This window comes from Pagrus pagrus (assembly GCF_965226575.1).
Source record: "Pagrus pagrus genome assembly, chromosome: 5".
Taxonomy (NCBI): domain Eukaryota; kingdom Metazoa; phylum Chordata; class Actinopteri; order Spariformes; family Sparidae; genus Pagrus; species Pagrus pagrus.
Window position 1 is genome coordinate 15448341 of NC_140189.1, and position 13927 is coordinate 15462267.

A 13927-nucleotide genomic window follows, 5' to 3' on the forward strand; every position below is an offset into this window, starting at 1 on the left:
GTCATAAAGCTTCCTCTTTCACAATCCTTGTTTCTCTCTGCTCTCTCCTATTCACTCTCATTGTTTGTGCCCTGCCTTAATATAACCTCTGGTTTTACTGGAATACAGGAGAGAGCAAATACCAGTGTAAACGAAACTGAAAGTGTTGGATGAGCCTAAAGGGGTGGGGAGAGATAGAAGGAGAAGAGAGGCATAAGGAAGAGAGAGGACAAAAGAAATCGCACTTGGATCTCAGAAAGCATGCCAAGGTGGGTCCCTATTTATCTTCTTTCTCTTGTCTGGTGTTAACATGCACTGGCTGGATTAGATTTTACATTTTCCCTTCTATTCATACTGGAATTAGACAGCACCAGTGACAGAGATCAGGTTGTTCATTCTTTAAACCTCATTTCTTCATATTAAACTGTTGTATATGAGTCAAATATAGTGTAGTAGTCTGTGTGTGCCACTTCATTTGTGACCTCATCATGGCTCGGTTGCATCGTGCTTAGACTGGAATGCATTTTAGAGTAATTGGGTGGGAGTGTGTGTAACTGGTGAGAGCTACTCACACATCTACTAACTAGCTTCTGAATAAAAAGCATCCAGATAATGTTAGCATGGAAAACTGTCTTCAAAAAAGTCAAAGTTTATCTTTGATACGCTTATTCTGATACAGTCATCCAAAGTGGATAATGCAGTGATGCCAACATGATTACCTGTGACCACACCCTGTCCCTTTGCCCTTTTCACACGGAGACTCTGCATTATCCCCGCAGTTGTGGTTCGCCAATTCTCCTTCTTTGTTTGTTCACACTGAACCAAGCAGCGTCGGTGTGCAAGCCGGCGCTGTGGATCCAAAAGAGGCGTGACGGTACACCTCATAATGATGATGTCTGTGTGTTTTTTTCAATGTGCTTACCTCCTGTTGATCTAAACATGTACCTCCTGACTGTGTATAATCATATGGATGCTGTTATAATGTGTTGTGGTTGAGATCCTGACTCACAATACATCCTGGATAGTGACAAAGTTACGTTTTTCTTTCTAAATTACAGAGACAAACACATGGTGAGTTAAAGTTTTTTGCCAGGGACAGGCGCTGTTTTTCGGGCAGAAATGTGACAGACAGACAGAAGGACAGGCAGGAGGACAGACAGGAGGACAGACAGGAGGATAGAGGCTTTTCTGCTGTATTTTTTTCCTCACATAAGTTGCCAAAGACGCTACCAGTTACTACGTTACTGTTGTTTGGTCCTGTAACGCTGCTTTGTGGGACATTTCTCTTTTATTTTGATGAGTGAAGGATCTGTTTAGTTGTCAGACTGTGAACACCATCAGTGATAGAGCACCTTTGTTTCTATTTGTTTCTAACGGGTTGTGATATAAATATATGCTGTTACGTCACCGATCCAGGTGTGTAACATGTAAGTTTCAGTCCACAGAGATTAGAGAAACACTGTCGAATTCAGAATAAGTTTAAACTTTAAAGGCTCAGTAGGCCGTCCTCCTCACTTGATGATGGTGATGTCTTTTGAGGTTGTAACTAAAGGTGTTTTTTCATGTTAGGTGAGAGCCTTGAATGACCAAAATCAAATTCACAGGAAACACAGCCATATTTCTCACTCACAGATCAATGCATGTGGTTTCATAAAAGCCTGACTGTTCCCTGACAGATGCAGTCCCTCCAAGATCAGGACGCTCTCATCCCCCGGCCCCGTGGGGCTTTGCCTAAGGTGTGCGCTGCGGCGCTGGCTGCCATAACAATAGCGGGCATCGAGTTTCTGTCTCCTGAAAGGTTATTTGGCTGGGTTGCCATGGTGATACTCATCCTGACCCTTGGCCCTCTGCTGCATGGGCTCTGTCTGCTAGCAGAGGAGATGCTGTACCACTCAAACACAAGGTGAGAGGAAAGGTGTGGCTGCGTGGAGTATGAGACGAGACGTATAGTGTGTCTGTATGAAAGAGTCATAAATACATGACAGAGTGCTCCAAGCACATTTATAAGCATATCAATCAGATAACTTTATTTGTAACATTTGTTTTTAAATGTTTAATTATATGATTATATACTTTCAACTTTGACTTAATCAATATTTTTGTTATCTATTTTTAATTATTGTATTTAAAGTTGCAATTTGTAAGAACTTTAGTTAAAACATTCGAAAATGTACAAAAATTATCAGCAAAATTTGAAGAAACAAGAAAAAGGTACAGACGTGGTAACAGGGACAGATGTACTGTCTCTCTGTCTTTACCAGGTATCAAGGCCGAGGGCTGCTGAGCCACATGCTGCCAGCCTGTGGGCTGTGGGGAAAGACCCTGCTGGCTGCATTGCTGGCAGGCCTTCTGCTTTACCTGGCCGGACACCCTCTGCGACACGAAGGCCAGTGCTGGAAACTCCTCTTCCTGGCCTCGGTTCTTTACGCTCTATTCAAAAGCCTGGGAGTCCTGGTGAGGTCCACACATCAGACACACAAACACCCCGTCTTTGTTTGTCTACGTTCTCTGTCTTTCTTTTCCGCTGAAGCACAAACACAAAACAAGGGTCCTCTGAACACAGTCAGATGTGTTCCTTCTTTAAGGACCAGCTTCAGTGTTGTCGTACGTATTTCATATAGACATTAATATAAACCTTTGACTGTCATGGAAAGCACACTGAAAGATTGACAACACATGACCGTGCTTTGGAAAATGGTAACTCTTAATAAAGTAATTTGTGCTTAACAGGCTAAATTAGCATGAAGACAAATTTCAATGTAACCCAGCCATCATTCCTGGTAAGTACTGGAATATATGAGTGATTAGGGAAAAATGTAGCCCGAGGAGTGCACGCAGCGGTTAAGTTGCATTGTGGGTAATGTAGGTGCCAGGATTTGAAAAGGAAGAAGAATGTGTGGAATAGAAAACATGATATATTTGGTTCTGGTGTATCGATTTTAAAAATGTCAACTGCCCATAATGAGTCAAACAGTGTTATAGGAGAGAAATGTAGACCAGCGGACAGCTTTTCAAACCATGCTGCCCACATTATCCACAATGCAGCTTTGAAACAAAGACATCACTGGAGGCAGTTTATCAGATAACATGCAGCTTCCTCTGGAGCCACTAAAGGGTTTACAGTTTACTGTCTTTCAATAGGCCTTTAATGAGGAAGTAACATACTGTGAATGAGAGCTGGGCTGAAAACAGTGCTCTATGTCACCTGTAGGGGGAGTGTCACTGCTTAAGATACTGATCCCATCAATGTGGTTCAGTGTTCAGTTTAAAGGTACAGTGATAAAGATTTGTTTGTGCGTACACTTCAGCTAACAACACGCTAACTAACTATAACCAACTAAAAACACATCAGGCTACTAGCATGTCACCTTGACAGGAATAACTCATAGCAAAAGTCCACAACAACGTTCATAACTACCAGATAGTAAACCCATCAACCTGTAAGTACACTACAAATCTACGAAACTGAATACTAAAAGTGAATTTAATTCTTCAACGCCTGAAAGTAAAGCTGAGATGCAGCTCCTGTGCAGAGGGAATCACTCTCTTTCTCTTGACCCTCCTGATAATTTAGATAATTAGTTTTATAAGAAAGGTCATCATCTGAGAGCTTACTATATTTTTACAGCTCAGTGCACCACGGCAGGAGTGAAAAATAGCTCTATTTTAGCAGCAGAGCACTACACTGGAGACAGAGCAGTTCCTATGTAAGAACACTTCCTAAAGCGTCACTTGATTGTAATTGTTTTGGCATTTCTGGAGTAAAAATAGGCTCAAAATATGTCTCCATCAGCAACAATGACCATGGTGCTCACACTTCACTTGAAGAGTCACTGTATGATTCTGAACAAAGCTCACTGCTCCCTCAGTCTCCTTATAGAAACTGGCAGCATTATAGATTCAAACCCAGCTCAAGCTTGGGTGTAGCTGTCTCTACCCCCTGCTTTTGCACTGACTTATATCTAAAAATACATTCGTCCTACATAGGAAAGGGCAGCTCGGGTGCAGGGATGCCCTTTTCTTTCGCCTGGCACCTTCTGAAAGGTGTCAGGCGGCTCCTGAGCAGAGGTGAGGTGTTTTGACATCCCTCCGGCTGTTTCTGTGGTCTGTGTGCAGGGTCCATCAGAGGTGGAGGTGTCAGACATGTGCGAGGGGAGGAAGATGAACGTGGCTCATGGCCTGGCCTGGTCCTTCTACCTGGGCTACCTGCGACTGGTGCTGCCACGTCAGTTACATCAAAACACAAATACAAACACAAACACACACACAGCATGTCCATTTGGTTTGCCCTCCTTATATTCCAGATTACACACCAAACTTTTTGCATGAGTGTGTGCGTGCTTGTGTGTCATTTCAGGTTTGGAGGACTCCATCGCAGCGTTTCGTTCTACCCATCGGGCAAGCAGTCCCGTCTGGGGTCGTGGCTCCAGGAAGCTCATCATCCTCATACCTCTCAACGCCAACATTTCTCACAAGCTGGAGGAAGAGGACGACAACATCCGTTTCTATGACAACCTCCCCAACACTGAGATGGATAGGGCAGGAGTCCGGGGGCGGGTCTACAAGCACAGCGTCTACAGAGTACTGGACGAGCATGGGAAGGTAGGAGGGGATGTAAAATAACCCGCTTACATTTCTTATTTTAAGTTATATAGCTTGAATTGGATTGCCAAGTGATGAAGTTACCCGTCACATTTTAAATAGATAATCAGTCGCTTTGGTGCAGAGCAAAAACATAAAATAAGGTAATCAGAGAACCTGCAGTTTTGATGCCATGGAGCCACTTGTGCTGTGATTCAACTCAGTGTCGGTCTGCTTATTGCCAGTGCGAGTTGAAAGAGTTGGTGCGCTGACATTTTCTCCTTTGATCAGATTTGTAAAGACTGCACAGCTAAAATGCGACACAGAGTGAGAGTCACAGTGAAGTGACAGACTCAAGGGGCTGTTTCGGCATATATATTTTGAATATTTCAAGATCGCACGTCAGTGCGCTCTATATTCAATATGTTTGATGTGGCAAATCTAACAATGATTGTACTCAGAATCACCTCCATGGTTTAGTCGAGGGAGAGGAAGTTTGTGCTGCATGAAAGCAGTCTGAGTTTCATGTGAGGACAGAAATAGCCACCAGTTATATCAAAGTGAATACCAGACTGATGTTGCCTTACAGCTGCAGTCATTACATAGAAACCACAGAGTAAGGTGAGGATGAATATCAGACCTGTCTTTAAATACAGTTCTGAGGTAGTTGTACTTCTTCTTCAACGTTTTACTAACTGACTGCTATGATTACTTCACAAATTATTATTTAAAGGTGCACTATGTAGTTTTGGGGAAGACATTTTAATCAGAAGAGAAAGATCTTCATTGACTGAACAAACTAACTCTTTGTTTTCACGACTGAATAAACACGTAAATGCACTGAACTGAAGAAGCCTCTTGGATGATAGGGTGAAACGTCTTCAAGAAACTGAAACAAGTCCAGTTGCCCACGATACAGCACTCAGTATCACCATGACCTGGATGACTGAGAAGCTTCATCAACATATTACCTCATTAATATTGTAAATATTAACAATCTGAATTTGAATTTATTTTCCACAACTACGTTGTGCCCCTTTGACATACAAAACATGTGATGATCTTATTATTTACTGTAGGGCTGCTTCTGTAATCTGACATCCATTTTCCTAATTACTCAAACAAAGCCTATAAAAAGCAAGAAAATATAATAGTGCTAAATGTCCATCATTGTATCCCAGAGTCTACGGTGATATCTTTAAATGACATGTCTTATCAGACACCCGGAGCAGCAGGAGAAATATGATCAATATCATTGTCACGTCACAGTGATCTTTATCTTGGTGAAGCTGCTACTAGAGAATGTGATCAAGTAGTAAGTAATCACGTCTGCTCCATTACGAACATGGTCAGCTATGACAATAAAAAGTTACATACATTTTAATACGTCAGTGATAATCCAGTGATATTTGTATGAATGTATAATGACATCGATAGCAGCTATTCCATAATGAGCAGCCGCAAACGCAGCTACAAGGAACTTTCATTTTGTGTTGATTCTGGCAGCGCCTGTGAATTTGTTTTGAAAGCAATGCGATAGCAATGAGGTACCTTTGTGTGGCTTTCTAAGATCAATAACAGTAATATGACGATGGTGAACAAAGTAAAGTTTTAATTTTAGTGCTGTACCGACAGACTAAAGAGCAGCTTCTTTCCTCAGGATGTGAGACTCCTCAATCCTCAGCACTCTGACATAAAAAAATAGTTTTAATTTTATGTCTTATTCAACCCGGATAAGTCTGAATCTGCAGAATAACTATAAAAAACATTGAAAAGTACCCAAAAGTAAGCTTGTTTGCTTATGTAGATCATACAGAATTCATAAGCAATCACATATTAGTATTTGTTTTCAATCCTAACATTTTACCCTTAAAGATGTTCTTGTGCTTTAAATATATTTTGAGACTTGTGATACTGTGTGATACTAGTGTATAGTTCATCGCCTCCAACATGCTGCTCCCCTCCGTAGCACAGCGTGAGCACCGCCTCCTGGTCAGACCTGAGAATTCACCAGAATGTAGTGAAGCACAGTAACAGCACCATCTACCTGTAAAACGCAGAGATCAAACATTTCTGGTGCCAGACTTCCACAAGCTTTTAAAGGATTATTTGTCCATGTATTGTACCTATCTCTGGCTGTCTCTTTAGTGTATGTGTGTGTGTGTGCGTGTGTGTGTTAACAGGGCCATGAGTGTGTGGTGGAGTATGCCACGCCTCTGCTGACGCTGTACAGCATGTCCCAGGAGAGCAGCGCTGGTTTTGGGGAGCCTGAGCGCAGACAGCAGGTCCTGCTCTTCTACAGGACCCTGCAGGACATCCTGGAGCATTCACTGGAGTGTCGCAACCGCTACAAACTCATCCTGCTCAATGGTAGGAAGACAGTCAAGTGTGTGTTTGTGTGTGTGTGTCTGTGTGTAAACTTGATACAAACATCGCAGCATGAGACAGAGTGCTTTTAGAGGGATTTTGGCTTTTAGTTTATCCGCTTCCCGTTGAGGATTGACAATTGGGATTTGTGTATTTGTGGATTCTTTTGCAATTTGTGTGTTTTTAAAAAAGGTTTTGTTGATGCTCTGCGGCCTCGTGCTGCACAGCCTGTAACTGAAATGCAGGATAAAGGTCAGAGTATCAGTGTTGGGATCTTTCCTAGCTTTGGTGTAGATATCTCTGGCCTCATGTGAACATTTTGTTTTTGTATGGGCAACAAGAAAACCACTTTCAAAGCATAAAAAAAACAAAATTATCAGATTATTAATGTTTGTACAAGGATAAACTTTTGAAAATGGTTCGATGTTCAAACAAAACATAGATCCTGTTTTCTCCTTCTGCAAGACGAGCATGAGAACAACCCTCACTTCCTGTCCAAGGTCATCCTCAGACACCTGGAGCAGCAGGAGAAGGAGGAGTACTGCCTCACCCCACCTCCACACCAGGAGATGGGGCACCCGTTGTCGAGTACATCAGGTGCACCGCCAAGTGCTCCGCATGCCAACGGTGACTGGCACCACCCTGAGCCAATGAGCCGGGAGCCCACGCTCATGTTCAGCCTGGAGAGACCTCAGCCTCTGAAGGAACCTGTCGAGAACACCGAGAATTTTCAGGGATTGTAAACACTCACACCTCAACAATCACCTCAGTCTCTAGTCGATCATACTGTAGTGCTTATTTATTAGAACCTGGCAGAGTAGTCATTAAAATGTATTACATTCCCTTAAACACATACATACATACATACATGCATAGACTTGACAGTTTGAGTAACAGAGACTCTGAGGAGCTGCCTCACCAGTGACAGAACAACTTTAGTCGTTGACACGTTGCAACACGAAATTTATATTTATTGTGATGATATGAGTGCAGTGGAAGCAGATTGTACAGTCAGCTGGTTTTAATGCTCAGGAAGTGTTGCAACTGGAAAGTGTCATTCAGAGAACAGGACACGATCTTCTGCCAACGTCCAGTTAATATGTAATTATATCAGTCTAAAGTTTTACTCCTGATGTCCGGTTCCTTCAGTAGTCTCAGCCTTTTAGGTTAACTGTTTACAAGCTCCCCCGATCCCCTAATGTGCATTGGATTCAGACCTCATGATGTCTTGTGTTCTCACCTCGTGTATATGTCCAGTCAGATTAAAGAAAAAACAATAAAGACTGGACAGGACGCTTGACAGCAGACGTTTGTGTTTGGGACTGACTTGATTTAGACTTCATCTTTTGGTGCTTCCTTTTTCTTTCTTTCTTTCTTTCTTTTTCTGTCTTTTTCGTTTTGTTTTTTTCGTTTTTTTGGTATTTTTTATGGGTCCAGTAGTCCTGTTTACTTTTATGTTGGCTCAGTTGAGAGGGAAGAACTCAGATCCTACAACTCATCATGGGTTTGTACCCCATATACTGTTTTACTTTGTTTATATTTGGCGGACCCTGCCACCTTTGATAACTTCAAACCTTATTTTCCTCTGAGAACAGATTGTTTATTCAGTTATGGAAAAAATAAATATTTCTGAGTTTGTATTATTACCTCATTCATTTTGTAAATATTAAAATTCTGAGTTTGAATTTCTCCTACAAAACTACATAGTGCCCCTTTATACACACAGTACATTCTGCTGCCAGGGGTCTCTTAAACATTTTAATAATAACAATAATAATGATAATAATCATTATTGTTATTTTATAAAGTAGCATGGGAGAGTTATCATTGTTAAACAAACACCATTGCTGGTCAGTGTTCATCTTCATGACTCAGGCAGAAATGTTTAGACAAGGTAAATTTGATTCACATTGCATTTAGTCACGTTCGCCGTCTTCCTCACTCTGATGTATCCACATTTGTTCCCCAGCAGTTATAGAGACGGGCGACCAAATGAAACACACTGTTACTATACGGTAAATACCAAACTCCACAAAATAGAGCAAAGGTCCAGTTTGTTGACACTTTAATACAGAAGTGTTACATATTAGATCTTTCATTTAATCCAATGATCTCTCATTCAAGGTTTTGTATCAATAAATGTTTCATTTCATGCAAAATGTGTCATAGTCATAGGTAGATCAGGAGATAAAGAGAAAGAAACAGGGGAAAAGTACAGGCAGACTGAAGGCAGCAGAGCTCAGGTGTACAGGAGTGTGTTTTACGACTGTCTAAACAAAAGAAACAGTCACAAGACACCTGACACCACGCCTCTTTCAGTGCTTCTCACATGCTCACATGCGCCTCATGACCTGCAGAGCTGCAGTTGAAATTGCTCGGCGAGGTTGCATCAGATTTGTTTATAACGTCTGTCAGCTCAACAGGGCAGAGGTGAGAGGGAGGACAGAGTCATCAGATGATCCAAAGCACATGCAATTATCAACAGTTCATGAATACTGCGTATTCAGATCATGTAACATGTACAGTTAGGACAAAAATAAATCTAACAATGGGGCATTTCTCTCTCATGAGAAATACTGGATATGTTTACCCCTCAAGACTTCTAAACATCGTTCAAATGATATAATCTGAGGGGAAGGAATACCAGTCTTTGGTAGAACTGCTGATAACACACATCCATACAGGCCATGACCTGTGATGTGGGGTCAGAAGTAGACTTTGTTTAATAATAATAAAAATGTTCACACTTGCTAATTGGACCTACTTACATATGCATGTCAAATTATATTATTGCTGGAAATCAGCCGTTCCATATTTAAAAACAACAGGACAAGCTGACACTTTTTACAGCCTAGTATATATCATACAAATAAACACCATAAAACAGGATGAGACCAAACACAAAAAGCTCTCTGTTAAAACAACTCCTCACTATATTGGTAGATTTAAGCTTATTTTGTGTTCACAAAATACACACTTATGAAGACTACACTTCCATGCAATTAAATTGTGTTAAAACATAGACTGTAGGAATAAAAAATGGAGGTTTTATATCAATTGTGCTGCTTTTTAATATTTATCTTATGCACACCTGCTACAAAACTGGATCACAGAGAACTGAACTCTTCGGAGAGGAAAGCATCTGAAAAAGTGGAGGACCACCAGATACCTGAAGAAGGTAAGACAATAAAATTCATGTTCTTCTTTAATTTAAGGGTTGAGAAGTAACAGAATATTTGATGGCATGTTTGAAAAACTGTTAAAGTGTAAAATATGCTCTCAATTGTTTAAATGGGCTTTTGTTGTAGTGATGTGGGCGGGTGCAAGTGTTGTCGGAGGAATGCTGACAGCCAATGAGAAGCGCTGTAAATCACCTGTGACGTGTGATGAGGAAATGAGACGATAAGTTGTCTTCCTGTGAGGATTCCAGTCAGAGCAGCCCACAGTGTGTTATTCCTCCGTCATGCCACAATTTCCTTATAGCACTGGGTACTCATGTTGGGAACTCAGGGGGAAATACCTAAAGTTTTATTACATATATTACATATTATACTTTTAACTGCATTTAATATAGAAGTGCATTTCCTTAAGAGGAATAATGTTGGAAGACAAACTATGATTTTACATATTAAGTCTGTCACTACATGACCTTTTAAAAGACTTTAGTCGCCCCCTGATTTTCAGTTTTTACAATGACATTTTGAATATTTTGGTAAATAAAGATAACATGACTATATTATATATGTCATGTTACATTGTTTATTTGATGGCTGTGCAGTTCCTGTCTATACACAGTATTTGTCTTTTTCAAAAACTTTAGAAACTGAGCTTTAATTCGTTAAATGGACTGTATGTAACATGACCCAGTATCCTGTAAGGTCCTTGACCCTCAGTGATGTTAGGTTAACATACAGCTTCTAAAATACTGAATCCAGTGCAGGTGTCACAATATAAAACCAAGAGCTGATCTTTTGACTTCAGTCCATGTTCCAGATTTGAGCAGCTCCTACATGTCTAACAGATCTGAGGAGGATCCATCCGAGATTTAAGACAAAATAGATTTAATTTATAATGTGTATACATGAGGCTTAAACTACCAGTACTACCAGAACTTTCTGAATGTTTTTACCCCACCAATGTCAGCCACAGTCGCATCCAGCTGATTAGTGATCTCTCAAGCAGTCAGACAGCTGTCACCATTATTAAAGCCCCAAAGATTTCGGAGTAAACTTTACTCCCAAATCATTTAAGGAAATGTTATACAATAATTTTCATTATTATTGTAGCATTAGTTGTCCTTGAAGGCTGGTGTGTGCTGAGCATTTTATCAGATTTGGACAGACAGGAGAAAGACCCACCGCGGACACTGACGGGTTATTAATGGGTCAAGGCAATGAAAGGAAATCAGATCTTACGCTGGACTATCCGGGAATTGATGTTGGCGAGTGCATATATGTCATATGTGAGACCGTGGCAATTATTAAAAAAGGCAATGTGAAGACGGAGCATAAGTCTGTCAAGCAAACATGCCGGCTCAAATCTAAATGAAGGGCACAGAAAGTAAAGGCAGCTTTCTCCACTGTGACCATTATAAAAGCAGAATATTGTTGAATTTCTATTGAATATTTCTGCCATTCAGAATCTGTTTGCAGTCTTGCGAATAGATGCATGGATTCAATTTTTACTGTGACTCATTGTTCCCTTAATTAACCATACTTACAAAACAGTGGGATCGTGACCTTTACCTTTAGAGTTTGTAATAATTGTCAAGTGAACAGTGGACAGTGCTGCTTTTTATGCATTTAAGCAGGCTTTCGGTTTGTTTGTTTAGTTTTAGTGACTTTCTTTAATGGTGTCTTGTCAACTGAATGTTGCTTTGGAGAACAATGTTTCACTCACATGCCCGTGTATCATTGAGTGACAAATAAAGAACTTGATGACCGTAGTTTTGTTTCACAAACGGTCTCACGATCCCAGAGATAAAGAAAGGCAGTGTTGGTGCTGTGCATATACCGTCATCCAGCACACACTGTAGTTCCCCTGCAGTTCCACTGAAGTCGAAACACTTCCTCCTTGGTGGTTTGTCTTTCTGACGAGAGCTGCTAATCTGAATGTGCTTGGTCGGCAGCCGTGATGTCACAGCAGCAGGGATATTTCCCAAGAAGGTGAGTCAGGAGAGGGAAGTTAACCTGCAGCAGAAGCCTTCCTGCTCTGAGTGTGCTCTCACGTCAGGGAGGACAGCCCAGTGTGTGTGTGTGTGTGTGTGTGTGTGTGTGTGTATGTGGTCCCAACATTTAATCTACAGCACCAATATTTGTTTCAATGTGTGAAACAGCAATAAATATGTTTGTCAGATGTCACAGTTTAGTTAGTTTAGGACTACAAAAGTCCTTCATGTTAACAACAAAATACCACTTTTAAAACTGTCTGGGAGTCAGTGGAAGGCAGTTAAAACTAATGTGACACACTATATTTCCCTGCTCTATACACATAACTACTATGGGCCTCTGATACTCACTTTAAAATGAAGAGCAACCGTATTTTTAATTCATGTTGGTCAAACATCTGTGGGATTCAGGTTAATATTTGACATGGTGGTGGAGTAAATCTTGAGCAAACATGGAAAATAAAAATACAGCCCTGTGTTTGGTGGATACACTTCCGATGCTCCCCCAGGTGTGTGTGTCTGAACGGTGTGTGTCAGACCATGTTACTCACCTGTGAGTAAGGCAGGGCTCATGCCACCATGTCTAGACCTGATGTGCTCACACGCACAAGCACACATTCACAGCCTCACGGGGATTTTATGTGAAAACACGTAAAGCAGATACACTCAATGAAGTCTGTTGTATGAATTTCAGGCTTTTGCAATGAATATTATAACATGTTCATAATACCACTATTTGTATCAAATGTAAAGGGTTTTAACTGACTGGAGTTTGCACTCTTTGATTAAATGTCAACATCATAATTGCATATAAAAGTGTGTTCATTTTTGGTTTACTTCATCCACTATTCTTTTAAGAATGAACATTTATGGCAGATTAGGGGTTAAACTGTGGAAGATTCAGCCTGCAGCGCTAGTATTTCTACACTCTGGATTTTTCTTCATGCCAGAAATACTTTTTGAAGAGGCAGTGGGACTATTTTAGCTGAGAACCTGATAATTTAATGCGACAAATAAGCACTTGTATCGTTCAGCAATGCTAAGAGATATTCATCATTAGTAGAAACATCATTTCTACCTCGTTGGCTTTGTGTCTTTTGTCAAATAAAAGAAATAAGGTGGAGCACTGTTTCACAATCCTGCTGTCTGGACATGAGATTTAAAGATACTTTAATTTATCCATGAACGCCCCCAGACTGGACAACACCCTCTGAGAGGAACTCAGAACAACCACATCAAAAATGACCTAAAGGGAATATAATACTTTCCAGAAGAAGTTGTGTATGTATGTTTACTGGAAGTTGATTTGCTCAACATTCTGATTTGTTTTAGACTGCACTAGTACAACAATTAATTAATTAATTAATTACAACTTACAAAAGTACAGACATACTATCAGTTAAATCAATTTAAAGTTTCAAAAGTAAAAGTGCTGAATGAAGAAAAATTGCCCATGAGTTTAAATCATGGTTTATTATTGGATCTTTAATATCAGTGCCTTCAGTGTGCATATAATGTGTAGAGTTTTAACCTTGTTGGTTCAAGGTAAATTAAGTAGCACTTTCTTTTATGGCTCTTTAATTTCTTAGTAATTTTAAAGGAAGTTTCCTGATCTATTTTTTTTAATGTGATGTTGTATGTTATGTTATGATTTGTTTATTGTTTTATTTCCATGTATGTTGAATTAAACGCTTGCCTGTAGACAAATTTGGCATGTTTACATTTTTAATTCTCTAGATCAGGTATGCCCAAACTTCTTCCCATGGAGGGCCCAAACTGAAGATTAATAGTAGGCTACTAGCCAAAGCAAGCACTTATTTTATTGTAATGAAC

The 13927-nt window shown here is 40.3% G+C and overlaps 1 protein-coding gene across 1 annotated transcript; it reads left to right on the forward strand.

Annotated features, from left to right (window-relative positions):
* Positions 1–204: 204 nt before the first annotated feature.
* On the forward strand, positions 205–8369 carry sting1 (stimulator of interferon response cGAMP interactor 1). Its single transcript, XM_084352953.1, has 7 exons — positions 205–248; positions 1656–1882; positions 2241–2433; positions 4096–4204; positions 4337–4581; positions 6744–6930; positions 7393–8369. Exons 2-7 carry the CDS (start codon positions 1656–1658, stop codon positions 7668–7670), a joined length of 1239 nt encoding a protein of 412 aa, XP_084209079.1. The 5' UTR covers positions 205–248; the 3' UTR covers positions 7671–8369.
* Positions 8370–13927: the final 5558 nt, after the last annotated feature.

What these genes read in the sequence shown, in the direction of transcription:
- sting1 (XM_084352953.1), top strand. Translation starts at nt 1,656, where the DNA reads ATGCAGTCCCTCCAAGATCAGGACGCTCTCATCCCCCGGCCCCGTGGG. An exon ending in CTGTACCACTCAAACACAAG is followed by an intron (nt 1,883 to 2,240) that starts GTGAGAGGAAAG and finishes TGTCTTTACCAG; the next exon opens with GTATCAAGGCCGAGGGCTGC. An exon ending in TCAAAAGCCTGGGAGTCCTG is followed by an intron (nt 2,434 to 4,095) that starts GTGAGGTCCACA and finishes GTCTGTGTGCAG; the next exon opens with GGTCCATCAGAGGTGGAGGT.